The 16,780-nt window shown below is 40.5% G+C and overlaps 1 protein-coding gene across 5 annotated transcripts; it reads left to right on the top strand.

The window, feature by feature from the left end:
* The first annotated feature begins 5,600 nt into the window (after positions 1–5,600).
* Positions 5,601–15,823, top strand: nr4a1 (nuclear receptor subfamily 4, group A, member 1). Of its 5 annotated transcripts, none has more exons than XM_020051779.2 (7): positions 5,601–5,687; positions 7,681–8,709; positions 8,794–8,923; positions 9,836–9,999; positions 10,339–10,541; positions 10,792–10,970; positions 13,111–15,823. In XM_020051779.2, the coding sequence occupies exons 2-7, from the start codon at positions 7,912–7,914 to the stop codon at positions 13,365–13,367; spliced, it is 1,731 nt and encodes a 576-aa protein (XP_019907338.2). In that variant the 5' UTR covers positions 5,601–5,687; positions 7,681–7,911; the 3' UTR covers positions 13,368–15,823. The 5 variants fall into 5 exon arrangements, with proteins under 5 accessions (XP_019907338.2, XP_010888876.2, XP_019907339.2 ...); XM_010890574.3 differs by having other exon boundaries at positions 5,606–5,687; positions 7,925–8,709; XM_020051780.2 differs by lacking the exon at positions 5,601–5,687 and having other exon boundaries at positions 5,695–7,747; positions 7,925–8,709.
* Positions 15,824–16,780: the final 957 nt, after the last annotated feature.

The raw sequence follows: 16,780 nt of genomic DNA, 5'->3' as shown, positions 1-16,780 counted from the left end.
ACCGTGTTCTAATCAGACATAGTCCTTTTCAATCTAATCGTCCGATTTTGGCCTGATCAGACCAGGAAATCTTTCCCTGAGTCCTTCAGGTGGCATGTCACATGCCATTTCTTTCAAGCCACTCTACCATAAATGTCTGATTCATGGAGTGCTGCATTGATTGTTGTCCTGCAGAGAAATTCTGAAGCTCTGTTAGTAGCCATTGAGTTCTAGATCTAGATATTATTGAGATTGAGACAGACCAAGGCCTGTCTTACACATAGGCTATATGTTGCCTAGCTATACAGTGCTTGGCCAGACTCTAGGAATAGTCTCGAAGGCTCCAAACTTCCATTTCACAAAAATGGAGCCCACTCTGCTCCTTTTATAACCTCCCACAAAATCCACAATGTAGATTTCCTTGGGCTTCATGGCTTAATTTTTGCTCTGACATACACTGTGAAGTGTGAGACCTTATATAGACAGGTGTTTCTAAGTCCAACTGAATATTCCACAGACTTCAAGTTCTAGTGTTATTTCAAGAATAATCAAAGAACAAATTATGCATCTGAGCTAAATTTGGCGTGTTATGTCAAAGGGTCTGAATACTTATGTACATGATATATTTCTGTATTTCTGTATAAAAAAGCCTTTTTGCTTCATTATTATCAGAGATTATGTTTAAATTGATGGCAATTTAAACATAATCAAAAAAGAAAGTGAAGGGGTGGAAAAACATTCTGAAGGCCCTGTATATGTCACTGTTCCATTTAATTCAGCAACAGCCCATTCCTAAGTAGCCTACCAATAATAAATAGAAACCACACGACCAAATTAGATTTGTCAGCTCACAGGGTCCTGCAAACAAAACTGATTTAATTAGACTTGTGTCACTGATGACTGATCAACTGTAGGCAGAGGCACTACAGCGTGGGACCCATACGCTGGGAAACTGTGACAATGGCTGCATTACATCAGTGGCACTACAAGTGAGGGGAAATGTTCTAGTCCTCAAAGAGCTTGATGGTCTAAGGCTGTGGTTTCGAAACTGGTTCGGCCGCAGTAGAGACCGGGGGTGGTCGACCCAAAAAGGAAGCGACCAGTGTTCAGCTGTAAGGGATCATGGGCGGTAAAATGATTTACGTTGTCTAAATATAAGATGCCTCACTTGCGATTCTGTGTTTTCATTAGAGAGCGGGAACCGGATAAGGACAGCAGTGACTTAAGCCTGCTGTAGTGATGCAGAAGCTCTGGTAAGAACAGCTCATGTGTCTTGTTACATAAAGTGATCACGTTTATAACTTGGAAAGAATATTCTGTATCTTTGTCCTTGTGATCTGTCCTGTGTTGAAGTCATTTAACAACGCCATAAGACCAATGAAACGAGCTAGTCCAGATCAGCACTGACAGTGGGGGGGATCTTACATCAATGTGACTTAGATTCATAAAAAAGATGTACTCATGTCTGATGAGATTCCAACTGAGATTTTACCAGAAATGTGTTAAAATGCAGGTCTACTGTCCTGCCCAGGGACAGAATATTTTTCTGCGTGTGTTAGCTATGCACAATGCACTAAATTGTGGATCAATCAATCACATTTATTTATAAAGCCCTTTTCACATCAGCAGTTGTCACAAATTGCTTTAGCAAAACACCCAGCCTGAAACCCCAAGAAGCAAGCAACAGTGTTGAAGTAAAGTATCTAGTGAAAAACTCCTGAAGAGGGGCCGAAAACTAGAGAGGAACCAGGCTCGGAGGCGTGACCAGTCCTCTTCTGGCTGTGCCGGGTGAACACATTGGCCCTCATTTATCATTCTTGCGTAGAAACGGGCGTATATGTTGGCGTAAGATTTTGCTTACACTCCTCTCACCGCCTGATTTATGAAGCTGTGCGTACCTTTAAAATCCAGGTGTACGCAATACCTGCCCTTGATAAATGCCGCGGCTGAAAACGATCGTCATTAGAATAACACGCCCCTATATATTCAAGTCTCTGCTTCCCCCATGCCCTCATTTTACGCCATGGACACACGGAAGACGGCAAAAAAGAGAAACTTTTCTGACGTGGAGATTGAGACGATCACCAGGGAGGTAGAAATAAATAAAATTGTTTCATTTGGCAGTTTAAAAAGCGGAATAAAAGATGATGATGTGATGTGGAGTACCATTCATTCACATTAATAATTGCATGACAATTTGTAATATTTGTCTTATTATTTCATGATATTTATTATTAATGACGTTTATTGTTATTTAGAAGAAGAATGTCGTTATTATTATTATTTCTATTATTTTATCTTAAGAAGAAGAATGTCATTTTTATTATTTTGTCAGTCTGAATTATATTTTGGTCATTAAAAGCCTTTTATTACTGAACCCAGTCCGTGCGCAACTGCCGGCCTAACCCTGAAACGTCATGTAAAGCGCACAGGCTCGCATCTGAAAGAATACATATAAATCAAATGCTTTGGTAAAGTCACACAAATTAAACCTTGAAGTCCATGTTGCACAAAAATAAACACTGAAGTTTGTAATTATGTTGTTGTTTTTTTTACAGTGGGTCATAATATATCATATCTCTTAGTTTGTCAGTGTGTTAGGATTTTTTTTTCTGCGCATTTCCGCACTAACTCAAAACGTGCGTACACCACCTCCTGAGCTGGCGTAGGATTTGAGTGTGCCGTACGCCAACGTCCATATTGATAAATCTCAAAGTCACTGTGGTTTTGGGTGTACGCCAGGTGTACGCTGGAAATTTGGTGTGCGCACTTTTGATAAATGAGGGCCATTAAGAGTACAAGTTGTACTAATTAATAAATGCATGTGGGCTATGTCCAGTGTCAAGGACAGTGACAACCGGGGGGGAGGGGATGGTCAGCAGAGCGGCAGCTGGAATCGTCAGGTATTGTCTTGATCTGCAACACAACCAGGAAGACTTTACACAGGGGCAGCTACAAGTCTTTCAAGCCTAGTACTCGGGAGGTGGGGGCCCAGACCTTATGTCTTCCTAAGTTTAAACGAAGCAGGAGACAAGGAAAATTCAGAGAGCGGGGGAGGCCCCGGACAGGGCCCAAAAAGCAGGAAGTCAATCCACCCACATTGCCAAATATCAACCAAAGGGACACCAAAAAAACCCAACCATACTGAAATAAGGGCTGAGTATTGCCAGCACCGTTCACCCTAATTGCACAATGAGCACAATGGAGAGTGAGTAAAAAAGCCAGTGAACCCGCCCCTGAATGGCATTGGAGAGAGGGCATCCCAGTGGTGATGTGAGCCCACCTGGCAAGACAGCAAGGGTGGACATTATCAAGCCTTTCCATTCACCTTCACGCCCCTGGGCCAGACTACACTTTATCGTAGACCATGCTGTAGAGATGAGTCTTTAGTAGACAGTTGAAAGTTTGCACTGAGTCTGCATTTCTAACCTTGATTGGCAGATAATTCCACAGTAGTGGAGCTCTATAAGAGAAAGCCCTGTCTCCTGCTGTTTGTTTAGAAATTCTAGGTACAATTAGAAGGCCTGCATCTTGCGATACTACACTATAGTATTTCCTGTCACGGAGTATTTAGCTTATTTGCTAAAGGACGCAACACATATATGTATTAGCACTTATAGAGCTGTGTATGTCCCCCTTTCGTTATATTGAGATAATTAATAGTTTAGACCAGAGTACTCCAGTGGTGTCATTGAGTTGTGGATGCAATTAACAGGTAACAAGCACAGAGAGTGCACTCTGCAGGCTGCGGGCAGTGTTAACCGTACATGAGGAGAGTCCAACTCCAAAGGTGGACATGAGATAGTAACATCCTGCCTGGATTGTGTCATTTCACAGTCACTGACTAGGCCCACTGTATGTAACTGGAACACAACGTCCAATGTTTACCTGCAAAGAAGTGCACATGCTGCATAATGGACATTCAACATCAATCTCTTGCAGGGAATTTGGCAAAGCAGCGGCTATTCTTCTGGATGTCCAGAAAATAGCTGTTTTTTCAGATATTTTATGCTCTTTTGACATGAAAGTGGGAACATGTAGTTTTAGCTTAAAGCACATATGGCTGGATTATTAACCATGCTGCATCTGTACATGTGCACCAGAGACAGTGGCTTAGATCGCTGGGACAGTATAGGCAACAACTTATAGCCTATTTACTTATTAAACATTATAAATGTAAAATACCAACAATACTTTCTATTGTTTTTTTTAATGTTTACCAGTTATAAATACTGATTCCCTTTTGTATTATTAGAAATACAATATATTTCTGTATGATTCCATGTCTGTTTTTAGTTGCGCTCAACGAAAAACAAATATTTGAAAAGAAAAATACAAACAATGACAGGCCACAGAGAACATTAAAACTTTGTGGGTGGGGGTAGATTATGTGTTGGAGTGTCTCTTTACAGCCCCTAGCTGTTGTTCCATGAGATGTTGTCGTTTTTTTAAAGGTGATTTAGTGATTTGCTTCTGTAATTGGAAGTGGAATTTCCATTTCATCATAGCTGTTTATTACTTTCACAGTAAATTCGTTTTGGACATGCAAAGAGACCCCTTGTGGTATATTTTGCAGAATATGTATCATTGACGGAGCAGGAATACATATTATACCATAAAGGTAGTCTATGTAATCAATAAGGCATGAGGGGTGTGGTATATTGCAAATATACCACGGCATTACGCATTGCAAACTGCCTGGACACAGTCTTCAGCCATATTGCCGATATATTGGCAATATATCACTGATCCCCAAGAGGCCATATTGCTCTTATAAACTGGTCACTGGCACAATTAGAGCAGAGAAAGGTGATGTTGTGTCATACCCGTGAAATACCGCTCATTTACCACGACTAGCAGCCAATCAGAATCTTTAGATTTAATTCTTTAGAATCAGTTTTATGAGATCAATCACGGTGTGTATAAAAGTAATATAGGCCTAACCCATGCGATCTCATTGACCTTTTTTAGCATCCTGTGTCTAAAAATCCAGTCGTCACAGGAAACCACAGTTAACTAGCAGGGTAGCCTACAACTTGTCAAAGGAAAGGAAATACGAACAAATGTATAGATCATAAAAACCCGGCACTGGCAATGCCCTATTCTATGAATGCTACTATATCATTACTAAACATATTACTTAGTAAAAAAAAAAAGAGGCAGGATTACCAATATCATTTTAATATACACTACACTTTCACACTACTACACTACAACTTAATTAAAATCGGGGAAAATACAAAGTTTTTCTTGTGATTAAGAAAGTATTCCTAACTAATCTGGGATTAGTAGCCAACTGCAACGGGCGAGACGAGAGGTTTTTGAGTCGCCGGGAAGTTGTTACACGTTTTTCTGTTTAAAAAACGCATGCCTCTCTGTATTAGTATCAAGCTGCTTGAGGTAATTATGTGGGTCTGAGGACGTTTGCGTCAGTGGAACCCCACGAGTGCGTCATATGCAAAAACTACTGAGTAAAAGCGATCTTATTGGCTTCAATCTGGAAATATTCCCGCCCCTGCATTGCCTTGTGTGAGACACGGAACGGGGCCGTCCCTCTGACGTAATGGCACAATCAAATTAAATGTATAATGTGCTCCGAACATCTCTAAAAACATTTGCGACTGCAGACGAGACTAGGCAACTACCTGCGATTATGACCTACTTTGGGGAATACAGACCTTGCTTCAAATACTAATAGGAAATAACAGGTATGCATGCACTTTCATGGTATTGCGGTCAGTATGATAATACGACGTATTCCGCAGGTAGATGTGTTTTGGCTACTGCAATTAGTCATTCTGGCTATTTACTTTAAGATTGACTTTAATGAATGTTTGTTCTCTAATTCAGTTTAACATGCTAACCTGTCATCATGCAGTGGGTCACTTGTTGATACTGCTAGGAGGTACTACAGGTGTTTCCACATAGTCGCTCTGTTGCGCATCTGCTGCGTCCTACCTGAATGAACTGACAGCAACGTTTTCATGTATCTCCATATCCTTCGGAAACTATTCAGAGTCCTCTGATATTTGCTGTTTTCTACACTTAATAACTCATAATTGACTACATTTATTTTTGCCATCAACCTACACAGTACCCACAATGAAAAAGCGGAAAACGTGTAGAAATGTGCCAATTTACCGAAAATAAAAACGGAAATCTCCGCCTGGATTTGGTCAGTCTCTTCCATTCTTTATTGTAGATCCTACCAAGTCCTGACAGATTGGATGTGGAGCGTTGGTGACTTGCGATCTTCAGGTCTCCCCACAAATGTTCAATTGGGTTCTAGGTTGGGTCTTTGGCAGGACCACTCAAAGCTGCGTTTCAAAATAATGTTGACGTGTACCGAAGCAACTCCTGCATTGTCTTGGTTGTGTACTTTGTGTCACTGTGTGCTGACAGCTGAATCTTGGCCTCAGTCTGAAGTCTTGTGCGCTCTGTATAAGGGTTTTTTCAAGGACCTTCCTGTATTTGCCCCTCTGGTATTAGCCAGGTGATGAGAGATGTCTTGTTTTAGCCAAAGGTAAAACATTCAGGCCCAATTAATTATATTTTGGTCTCATCAAACCATTTTGGTCTTTTCCACAGGCTCAGGGACCTTTAAGTGTTATTTCACAAACTCAATCTAGCCACTAGTATATAGGCATGATCTAGGCAGGTTTTCCCATCTCTACAGAATAATTCTGAAGCTCTGTTAGAGCAGCCACTGGGTTCTTGGTCACCTCACTGACCAAGCCCAATCTTGCCAGGTTACTTAATTTGCCCGGATGCCTAGCTCTAGGACATGTCGTAGTGGTTCCAAACTTATTTTATTTCATGTGATGAAGCCCACATGCTCCTGGTAGCTTTCAATGCTTTAGCAATTATATAGACAGGTGTATACCATTCTCAATCATGCCCAAACTATAAAATTTACCACAGCAGGATTCCAATGAAGTTCAAAAGACATGACGCATGATCAAATGACACATTTATCTGAGCTCTATTTAGAGTGTCATGGAAAAGGTTCTGATTACTTATGAACATTACGTTTACATTTTTTTAAATGTCCTATGAATTGGCACACATTTTTAAAAGGTGTTTTTGATTTTCCATTGTGTTATACATTTTAAACTAAGTCTATAAGATAGAATGTGGAGAAAGTGAAGGGGTCTAAATACTTGACAGCACTGTATATAAGAAGTTGTAAGCCTATGGAAACATACTAGTACAGATACATTGACAGTCTTTAGTTGAGGGGAAAGTTTCTTATAATGAATGTATTTCAGAGTGTTTTTACAAACAAAACAAAAAGGAAAAATCCCAAAAGATTATTTAAGAGAAAATAGTATGAAATCAAAAGAGATTTAAGTGGAATAATGCAAAGGGAATAAAAATAATAAAATGTGAGTAAAAATACATAACAATTACCAAAATAGAGATTTCGGGTAAGACAACTAAAAACCACCCTTTATTCAAAATCACATGTAAAAGCTCTGTCCTAAGATCTTTTTAAAGGCCCTCAGATTCTTTAACAGGCTCATCTTCCGTCATTTGGCACAACTCTCTGCTCTGAAATCCAATCCCTTCAGACCTGTCATGCAGTTCGCTGTGTTTTTAAACTTCGTGGGATTTCCAGGCAATGGAGGTTTAGTACAGAGAAAACACTTAACTAAAACCAGGATCCGTCTACAAGGTAGATTGCTTTCTATGTTTTCTCAGAACATACCCGAGGCTCAGGGAAGCTAGGATAACCTACTACACACTAAGAGTGGGACAGTTATGAAAGGTATGCAGCATGTCCTGCCGGGGAGGTGAGAGAACACATTTGACCGATGGTCATAACCTAAGCAGGGATTGGAAACCCAGGAGTAGGTACAGGATGTCCACTCCAAATGTACTTTGAGGATGAGTATCTCTTACAGTCAGCAATCTGTCAAAAATATGTAGTAAATGTATTCCGCAGAAATGGCCTCTTCTCAACCCCTGCATGGAGCACAGCCTCAGGAGAGCAGCCTCTACAACTCAGAGAGTCTGAGCCTGGACCTCACCTCCAGGTTAGCCATGGACTTAAGTAGCCACATGGATCAGCTCTCTGCCCCCACCCTGCCTAGCATCAACTCCCAGATGAGCACCTATGCTGGCGAGTTGGATGCCTTCTGTCAGATTGTCACAGGGCCATCGACCACTAGCACAGCCTCAGGCCATGAAACACCCTTCAGTCTGGATGACGTCCAGGTTTACGGCTGCTACCCAGGCACCTTTGCCATGAGCTGCCTCGACGGAGCCCAGTATTCTTGTGGCTCTGGCGATTTCAGCAGCCCATTGTTGACCCAGTCTCCCTCTAGCTCAGACTTCCAGCCCACATCCACTTCGGCTTGGGATTCTGTTTTTGGTCAATACTCTCACATTCAAGGTTCCTGGGGCGCTGACAAGAGTACACTGGCACAACCATCCCCATTCACTTTTGGCCCCAGCCCAAAGGAGGATCTGTCTCCTCTGGGCCAGCTCCAACCTGTTGAGCAAGTTCTCCCATCTCTGGGCCAGCAGGAATACCTCTACCCAACAACCCTGGAGCCAGGTACCACAGATAGGTCAGGTTTAACGGAACCAAGTCAGCAAAACCAAATAAACACTTTGCCAAAACCAAAACACACTACTGGAAATGAGAGTTGTGTTGTCTGTGGGGACAATGCCGTCTGTCAGCACTATGGGGTTCGTACCTGTGAAGGCTGCAAAGGTTTTTTTAAGGTGAGCAGCTTTTCCTTTGTTCAGTGATTTATTTTCTGGTATTCAGTCTGAGCTCACAATGCTTTTTGTCTGTGTTTTTGATAGCGTACTGTTCAGAAAAACACCAAATACCTCTGCCTTGCCAACCAGCACTGTCCAGTGGACAAGCAGCGAAGGAACCGTTGTCAGTTCTGTCGTTTCCAGAAGTGCCTGGCAGTCGGCATGGTGAAAGAAGGTGAGAGATTCTGCTTCATTTTACTACCATATCTCTCACCATAACCACATTTGCAGTGGCTCTCAAAATTATTTGCCCCCCCTTGACTTTTACACTTTGTTACAACATTAAATCAGAATGGATATAATTCAGTTTTTTTTGGCCACTAATCAACACAAAAAAGCTCATAATGTCAGAGTGAAATTTTATATCAAAATTTTTTCTAAATCAAATGCAAACATAAAACAGAAAATTATTCATTGCGGTTACCCCTTTTTAGTCAATATTTGTTAGAGGCACATTTGGCAGCAATTCCAGCCGAAAGTCTCAAACTTCGTAGATCTGGACGGAGCAATTTTTGCCCGTACATCTTTACAAAATTCCTCAAGCTCTGTCAGTTTGGATGGGGATCTTTGGTGAACAGCAATTTCACACTTTCCACATAATTTTCTCAATTGAGGTTGGGGCTTTAATGGGGCCACTTCATTGGAATTGTTCTTATATCCTACCCCTGATTGGTGCTGCTGAAGAACATTATTCCAGATTTGCTCTGAATGTTCCTTTAACTTCTTTATGTAGTTTTTGATGTGGTAATTGTACTAACCAACAGTGGGACCGCTAAGAGACAGTTGTATTTAAACAGAAATTATTTAAAATTTTTGAGGACAACTGTTAGCACCACAGCTCATTCAGGTTTTATCATAGCAAATGAGGTGAATACTTATACAAATCATTATTTTACAACTGTAATTAATTTACACATTTGGTTTCTCACCTTGATCAGTGGCAAAAACTCCTGATTATTTCCATTTTGATTTCATGTTGTAACGCCATTAAATGTGGAAAACTGGGATGAATACTTTTGAAAGTCATTGTATTTCTCAGTTTTAAATAGCTAAGACATTATTTACCTATAATTGATTTGTCTAAAAGTTGTGAGAACAGACAGCTTAAAAGGTCGAAGAGGTCGTCTGCCCTCCAAGACAAAAGAAACCCAGGAGCTGTTATCCACTGTGTCTCCAGTCAATATCATTGAGTGTCTTGTAATGGCACATGTGGAATCAAACCCTGATGTTGGGAAACTGGACTACTCTAAGGTATGGACTACTTCATTCTGTCTGTTATGACTGATATATGTTATTCTGTGTGCTGTTGGTAATATTTGAAAGGTATGTGCAGTAGATCTAGAAAGGTATGTGCAGTAGATGTACATCCGACCAGTAACCAAGAGGTGGCATGATTGAATTTCCAGCCGGAAAGTTAAATCTTTTATTCTTGAGCAACACAATTATCACTACTGGCTCCTACCTTTAAGCCTGGCTAACAGCATCTGCTAAATTACTAAGATAAAAAAAATGATAGAGTATAATTAGAACCTAGAGAATACAGGGCATTTCCCTTATTGAATTAACTCCTCTCTGTCTTTTCTCATTCAGTGCCAGGAGACTGTGCTCAGTCTATCAGAGAAAGTGGATGCTGGTGACATCAAACAGTTCTATGACCTCCTCATGGTATCCATGGACATGATCAGGAAATGGGCTGACAGTATCCCTGAGTTCACTGCCTTCTGCTCTGAGGACCGGGAGCTGCTCCTCGAGTCAGCCTTTCTTGAACTGTTCATCTTGAGACTAGCATACAGGTAATAAGAATAACCAAATGATGTCACTCTACAAACTCCAGATTCTCGAGAAGACTGTCATGCATTTACAGCGCGATAGATGTGTTGTAATGACACTGTTGTTTTGCTAGGATTATACAGTAGTTAGATACATACATTCTAAACGACAAAAGTAATTGAAAACAGAGAAACTTGCGCAGATATTTTAAAAGTAATAAACATGGATTTTTACATACAAATTTAATCATCCTATTCATATTTTCTTTCCCAGGACCAACCCTGAGACAGAAAAAGTGGTCTTCTGCAATGGATTGATTCTTCACCGAATGCAGTGTGTAGGGACCTTTGGTGATTGGATAGACTCTATCATAGACTTCTCCCAGAGCCTCCATCGCATGAACCTGGACATATCGTCCTTCTCCTGCCTCACAACCTTGGTCCTAATCACTGGTGAGAGCTCAACTAAAATCCACATGTCATCATGTCAGGTTCGGTTAAGAGACATCACATAAACAAGAAGTGTGAGAACAAGCGTCATTAGTTCAATGCTTTCCAGTTCCAATCTTTTAACATGCGTACCTTCTCTTAAAACTGCACTAGGTAGGATTTTTTTTCCTGCAATAGGTAGAAGTTTTGTCCCCTATAAACATGGTGTATAAGCTAATGAGGCCCTCTAAGAGTTGTTCAGCAACACAGACAGTTCAGTGCCAGTGGAATGTCACTTTATAATTTTTGGAGCGTGCCGCTACGTTCCAGCCAATTCTGTTCCAGTAATCCCATTCCAGGCAATTGCCTTCTGTGAGGCGGGCTTTCCTTCTTGGCTTATTTTGAGAAATACGCATTTTACCTGGATGATATATACAGTATAGTATAAGTATGCCATAGGGAGTGAAGTTCGTTTGCTGTAAGGAACGATAATGGCAGCTAGAGACGAGGACGACATCATACTACAGACTAGCTCTCTATAGCTAGCAACCAGGAACCCTGAGCTAACGTTAGCAAGGCTAAGAATAATGGTGAACTCTGAGTTAGAGCTTTTTTTGGAACAGGTCATTCTATTTTTCATTCTCTATCAATGGAGCATTGTTGCGGAACAACTTTCTGACCAGTAATTGTTTTTTTTAATGAAAATCCTACCTAGTGCAGCTTTAACATGTGGATTTAGAAAGAAATCGCATTGCAGCAATTATTTGAGCATGTTGTCATGGTTAACAGAATATTTCAATATAGACCTAGGGTTGAAAAGAGGATACTTTTGAGTTTACTAATAAACTAGCTGTGGCAGATGTCAAAAACAAACAAGAGTTACTGAGTAAATTATAAAGTAAACACTTTGTTAATTAGGCATTTTTCCTATTGATGATAGGGCACATCTGGTGTAAGCCAGGTATATGGCCACAAATATGAAACATGTATACTTTTAAAACATCTATTAATGTAATTTTTTTTTTAAATCTTGACTTTCAATGACCTAAGTTACAGTAATTACTACAGATTTCCAATTACTTCCCAGGCAGATAAATCAGAAAAACTTTGAGACAAAGGCAAAATATTAGCTGTGCCAAGATCAACTGTTCGGCACATTAAGATGAAAAAATGCACTGGTAAGCCAAGCAATGGCAAGATACCTGGCAGACCAAAAAAGACCACTATATGGAATGACCAAAAAATACTTTCAGTGGTGAAAGAAACATACAGAAATAGTCCAACAGATCAGGAACCTTTTCAAGGCAGCAGGCATAGATGGGTCAAAGACAGAAATGCGTGTCAGTAAAACATCTCAGGACACCAAAAGATGCAAACTACTAATAAACCTCAAGAGGACAGAATGGCCAGGTTATAGTTAGCTCAAAAGTATCTGAAATAGCTGGCAGAGTTCTGGAACAAAGTCCTATAGATGAAGATTAATCCTTACCCGAGGGGTGGAAATGGTAAAGTGTGGAGAAAATAAAACTGCCCAAAGTGTATAGAAATATGTTGTCTGCTCCTCCATTTCATTGAAAGACACTTCATTCTTCATAGGATAATTACACCCAAATACTGTCATAGCTACCCACATTTTTCAGGACCAAAAAGCAGTAAATTCTCTAGTGGTTGAGTCAATCGCCTGATCTGAATCCAATTGAGCATGCCTTTCATGCAGCATTCATGGCAATGCTGAAGACAAGACTCAGGCCACTAGCTCATGAAACAAGCAGGAAGTGAAGATGGTGGTACAGGCCTGGCAGAGCATAACAAAGGAAGATATCCAGAAACTGATGAGGTCTTTGGATAGCAGACATCAGGCAATCATTTCATGCAAATAATCTGCGACCAACTACCAAACATTACTTTTTGGACAGATTAACGTTATGTAAAATAAACTACAAAACATCCTGTAATTGCTAAATAGTGATATCTGATATTCATCACAATAACCTACAATCCCACAGTGAGTATATCATTTCAAATCCACTATGTAAAAAGATACTGTTGGAGTTCACTTTACATACATCTTATTACATTGGCCTACATAATGTGGTTCAGAATAATGTCCTCTCTCTAATGCTCTCTCACACATTCATGCCTGTTCTCTCCTGATACTTCGCAGACCGTCACGGCCTGAAGGAGCCCAAGCGGGTGGAAGTGTTTCAGAACAAAATCATCACCTGTCTCAGAGATCACATCTCAAGCTTAACCTATGGCTCCATACAGCCAAACTACCTTTCCTGCCTCCTCGGAAAACTGCCCAAGCTACGGACTCTCTGCACTCAGGGCCTGCAGCGCATCTTCTATCTCAAGATGGAGAACTTGGTCCCGCCGCCACCAATAGTGGAAACAATTTTAATGGATACTCTACCTTTCTGAGAGTGAGGAAAGACAATACAGGGTTGATAAAGGGATATCAAACAGTTATTCTCTCTCAGTGGTAGTGCACAGAGAATGGAAACTAGGCTCAAAAAAAGACATGAATGACTGAATAACACCATCTATGATACTCTGGGTACATTACCTTTCCTGATCATTCGAAATTCTCCTAGTATGATGTGGAAAGGATAATGGCCTTTATCATTTCAATAATAGTACTGAGTGGAGTGTTTTAGAGGAGTATTTCACGCTTATTTTTTGTGTGCAAAATGATATGCATCCTAAATGGTAGATAGTTGTCAAATGTAGGAGAGGTGCCGGATGTCATTGATGAAAGGGAATATTCTCTCTTTTTATACAGCGTTAACAATAACAGTTTACCACTTGAGGGCTTGATGATAACGCTGCAAAAGCTGAACTGTGCCATAGGTCTGTCCATTCGATTTTAAGGAACAAAAAGTAATGGTGACCTCTACTCATAGATCTCCTAGGTATTGGTGGTTACATTTCACCAGCCTCGTTACTACATCATACCTAACATTTGCGCATTATGTCTTAGCTAAAAGGTCTTTGAAATTCAGATTCAGAGTAGCCTGCTCCTTATCTACTTATTGTTATGCTGTAAAAGCATTGCCCAAATGAATCCAATTGTGTGGACATTCGAGAAAGGTCCCTGATCTGTTTAAGAACTAGCAGATAGTAATCCTCTTAACCATTACTTTTATCATTCTTGTTGTGTAACTATCTCTTATCAACCATATCAACCATGACAGAGCAGCTAGAATGAGCATAATGGTATTTTAGTTTTAAATTAATAGTATGGCCAGTGAAAATGTCTAAAACTGCTGCTTTCTTTTATTGCCTTAAAAACAAATAATATGAAAATACATTGTTAAACAGAATATTTTTCAAATTAGAACTTAATTTTGCAGTCCTCTCAAAAATATGTTAAATGTGCATTGCTATTTTGACAAATGTTGCACAAAGCACCCCCTTTCCGTTGCAATTTCCTAGATTTTCTAGGCAGGATCAAAACATGTGCATGTGCTTTTTACTCAAACACTCCGCCACACATCCTACCCACCAAGCCCAGGCATAAGGTCAGGGGGATCACATACCAGTCCCAAGCTGCCAGGTGAAATAAAGCCTGGGCCTGGAACAGTCAGAGGCTATTGCGAGAGTATTCAGAGCCTCACTTGATAAATTATATAAGCCTGGCAGGGCCCTTCTAGGATTTATGGTGGCTTCACATGGTGTGCATGTCAAATAAGTCGGACAGAATTATGTTCAAGTATTATTTTTTGACTGAACAATTGATTGATACATTTGCTAACAATGATAATACTAACAGATAGCTAGCACGCTTGACATTACCAATGGTCAGCCTAGAAACATTATCAGTATGGGTAAGAACTTTCGGTTGAAAATGTAAACTCGCAAATGTGAACTTGGGATAGTAAATTGTTCTTAGGGCTTTGCATTTCCCACAAGGCACTTGAAGCTATTTTTAACTCTTGATAGCACCTTTATGAAGCATAGGAGACTTGTGGCATTGGGGCTCTGAGAATGGTTAACTACCCTGGGTTAAAATGGGAATGTTAATATAAAGCAAAACACTTGAGTTCAGCAGTTTTAACAGCCTGGTATGCCAAGGATGCCCTCCACAATGGATGACTGAAATAACATTTAAACAAGTCTAAGATCAGGAATGCAGGAAGGCAAAGTGTTGATGTTCCAGAAAAGTTCACCAACAAAACTAGACTACACTGTATGGTGCAAACCACTAGTTAGCTTTTAAAACATGCACCTAAAAGCACTTAATCGTATGAAAAGACAGAACTATCAACATGCTACCAGCACAACAAGCAACTTTGAGGGCCCAAAGTTTAGACAACCATCCAACAGATTTAAATCCAATTGAACAAGTATTTTATTTGGTTGAGATTACTTTATTGCCTTGAACAAACAGATGGTGGCTGTAGTACAGACCTGGCAGAAGAGAATATAGCCGGCGTCAGGTGCAGTCAAAGGGTTGCAACATTCAGGCAGTTATTGCAGGCAAAGACCAGACCAAACACTCAACATAAGTGTTTTATTTTTACATTAAAATAATCTATTTCAAATTGTTCAGTGTCCTGAAATAGGGGGACTATGTAAAATATTGCAATGGCTATATTAGAAACATGTTTATATAGACAAATATCCTCAATAACTCCAGTAACAGAAGAATCTCAGAAGCTCTGTGATGAAATGGGGAGGGCTTATGTTGAACCCAAATAAAGACAAAGGGGACGGGAAGTATGTGTCATGTGCTAATGGTAAACCAATCATTTAACAATTGTAAAATGTGTGACTCCTTAAAAATCATGAAGGAAAACTTTATAAACAGGAAACCAGGCAAGCCTAGTTCAGCTGGCCCGCAATAGAAAGTGTTGATCATGGCTGCCCTCTTAAGATTCTAACCTAGGTCTCCCACATGAAAGGCTGTCTTTAACCACAACACCACAGAGCTGACCATTTGCCGGGTGTCAGTATAGCATATTGGCATTATATGTCACGCATTAACATCACATCAAGTTCGAATATTTCGTTAGACACCATTAACCAGTGTTAAAACGGAGTAACGTTTCTCATGAAGTTTACCTCCACCACAGTATCTATGAACTGTATGACTTTTGCCACTGGCTGTTTTAAAAGCGCATTAGCCAGTAATATGTTGCTTTCCTGAACAAATCCTAATATCCACCAGAACGGTTTTGTTGTAGGCTTCCCATTACGTAGCTACATAAAGTTATTGCTAGCAAAGTTTTTGTCTGCCCTTAACCTCAGACATCATGTGTGTTGACTGCTACAGGAGTCGAACGCGGGACCTGTTGCTCCGTAGCCCACGTCTCTAACCACTACGCTATTTAGTTTAACAAGGGGTGGTCAGTCACTCAGTCAGGGACAGACGGACTCAGTAAGAGACATTCACTCTTCTAGGCAAAAAGGGTGAAGAGATCTGAGTAACGAGACTGAAGGTGGCGTGATCTGACTCTTGGCTACTGCATCCTCCCAGAATCCGACGTTATCCTTACTGCTGATTGACGCCCCAAAATAAAGGCGCTTGCGAGTTGAAACTCAGTCTCCCTCTCAGTCTGTCTTTCAAGTGCTCGAATGAATTTCCTCTGCCTGAGCTGCAGCCCCATGTTTAGTGACAGTAGCCAGTGAGACTAACCACATACTCCATAAACCAAACTTAGACTGCGGTGCAACATCAGTTCCCCGTCCTGAGCTCTTCTAGGTAGCGGAGAGAAAGTAGACGTGGTCGTCTGTGAATGGTACTGGCGTTTACTCTAAGGTAGGTGAAAAATTGGTTGGGAGGTGACACTCTCTGGGAAGGATTCTGAACCTTGATCACTCAAACAAAAAGA

The sequence above is a fragment of the Esox lucius genome, chromosome 12 (assembly GCF_011004845.1).
Source record: "Esox lucius isolate fEsoLuc1 chromosome 12, fEsoLuc1.pri, whole genome shotgun sequence".
Lineage (NCBI taxonomy): Eukaryota > Metazoa > Chordata > Actinopteri > Esociformes > Esocidae > Esox > Esox lucius.
The sequence above is the reverse complement of the archived record's forward strand: the minus strand, read 5'-3'. Positions and strand labels throughout refer to the sequence as shown.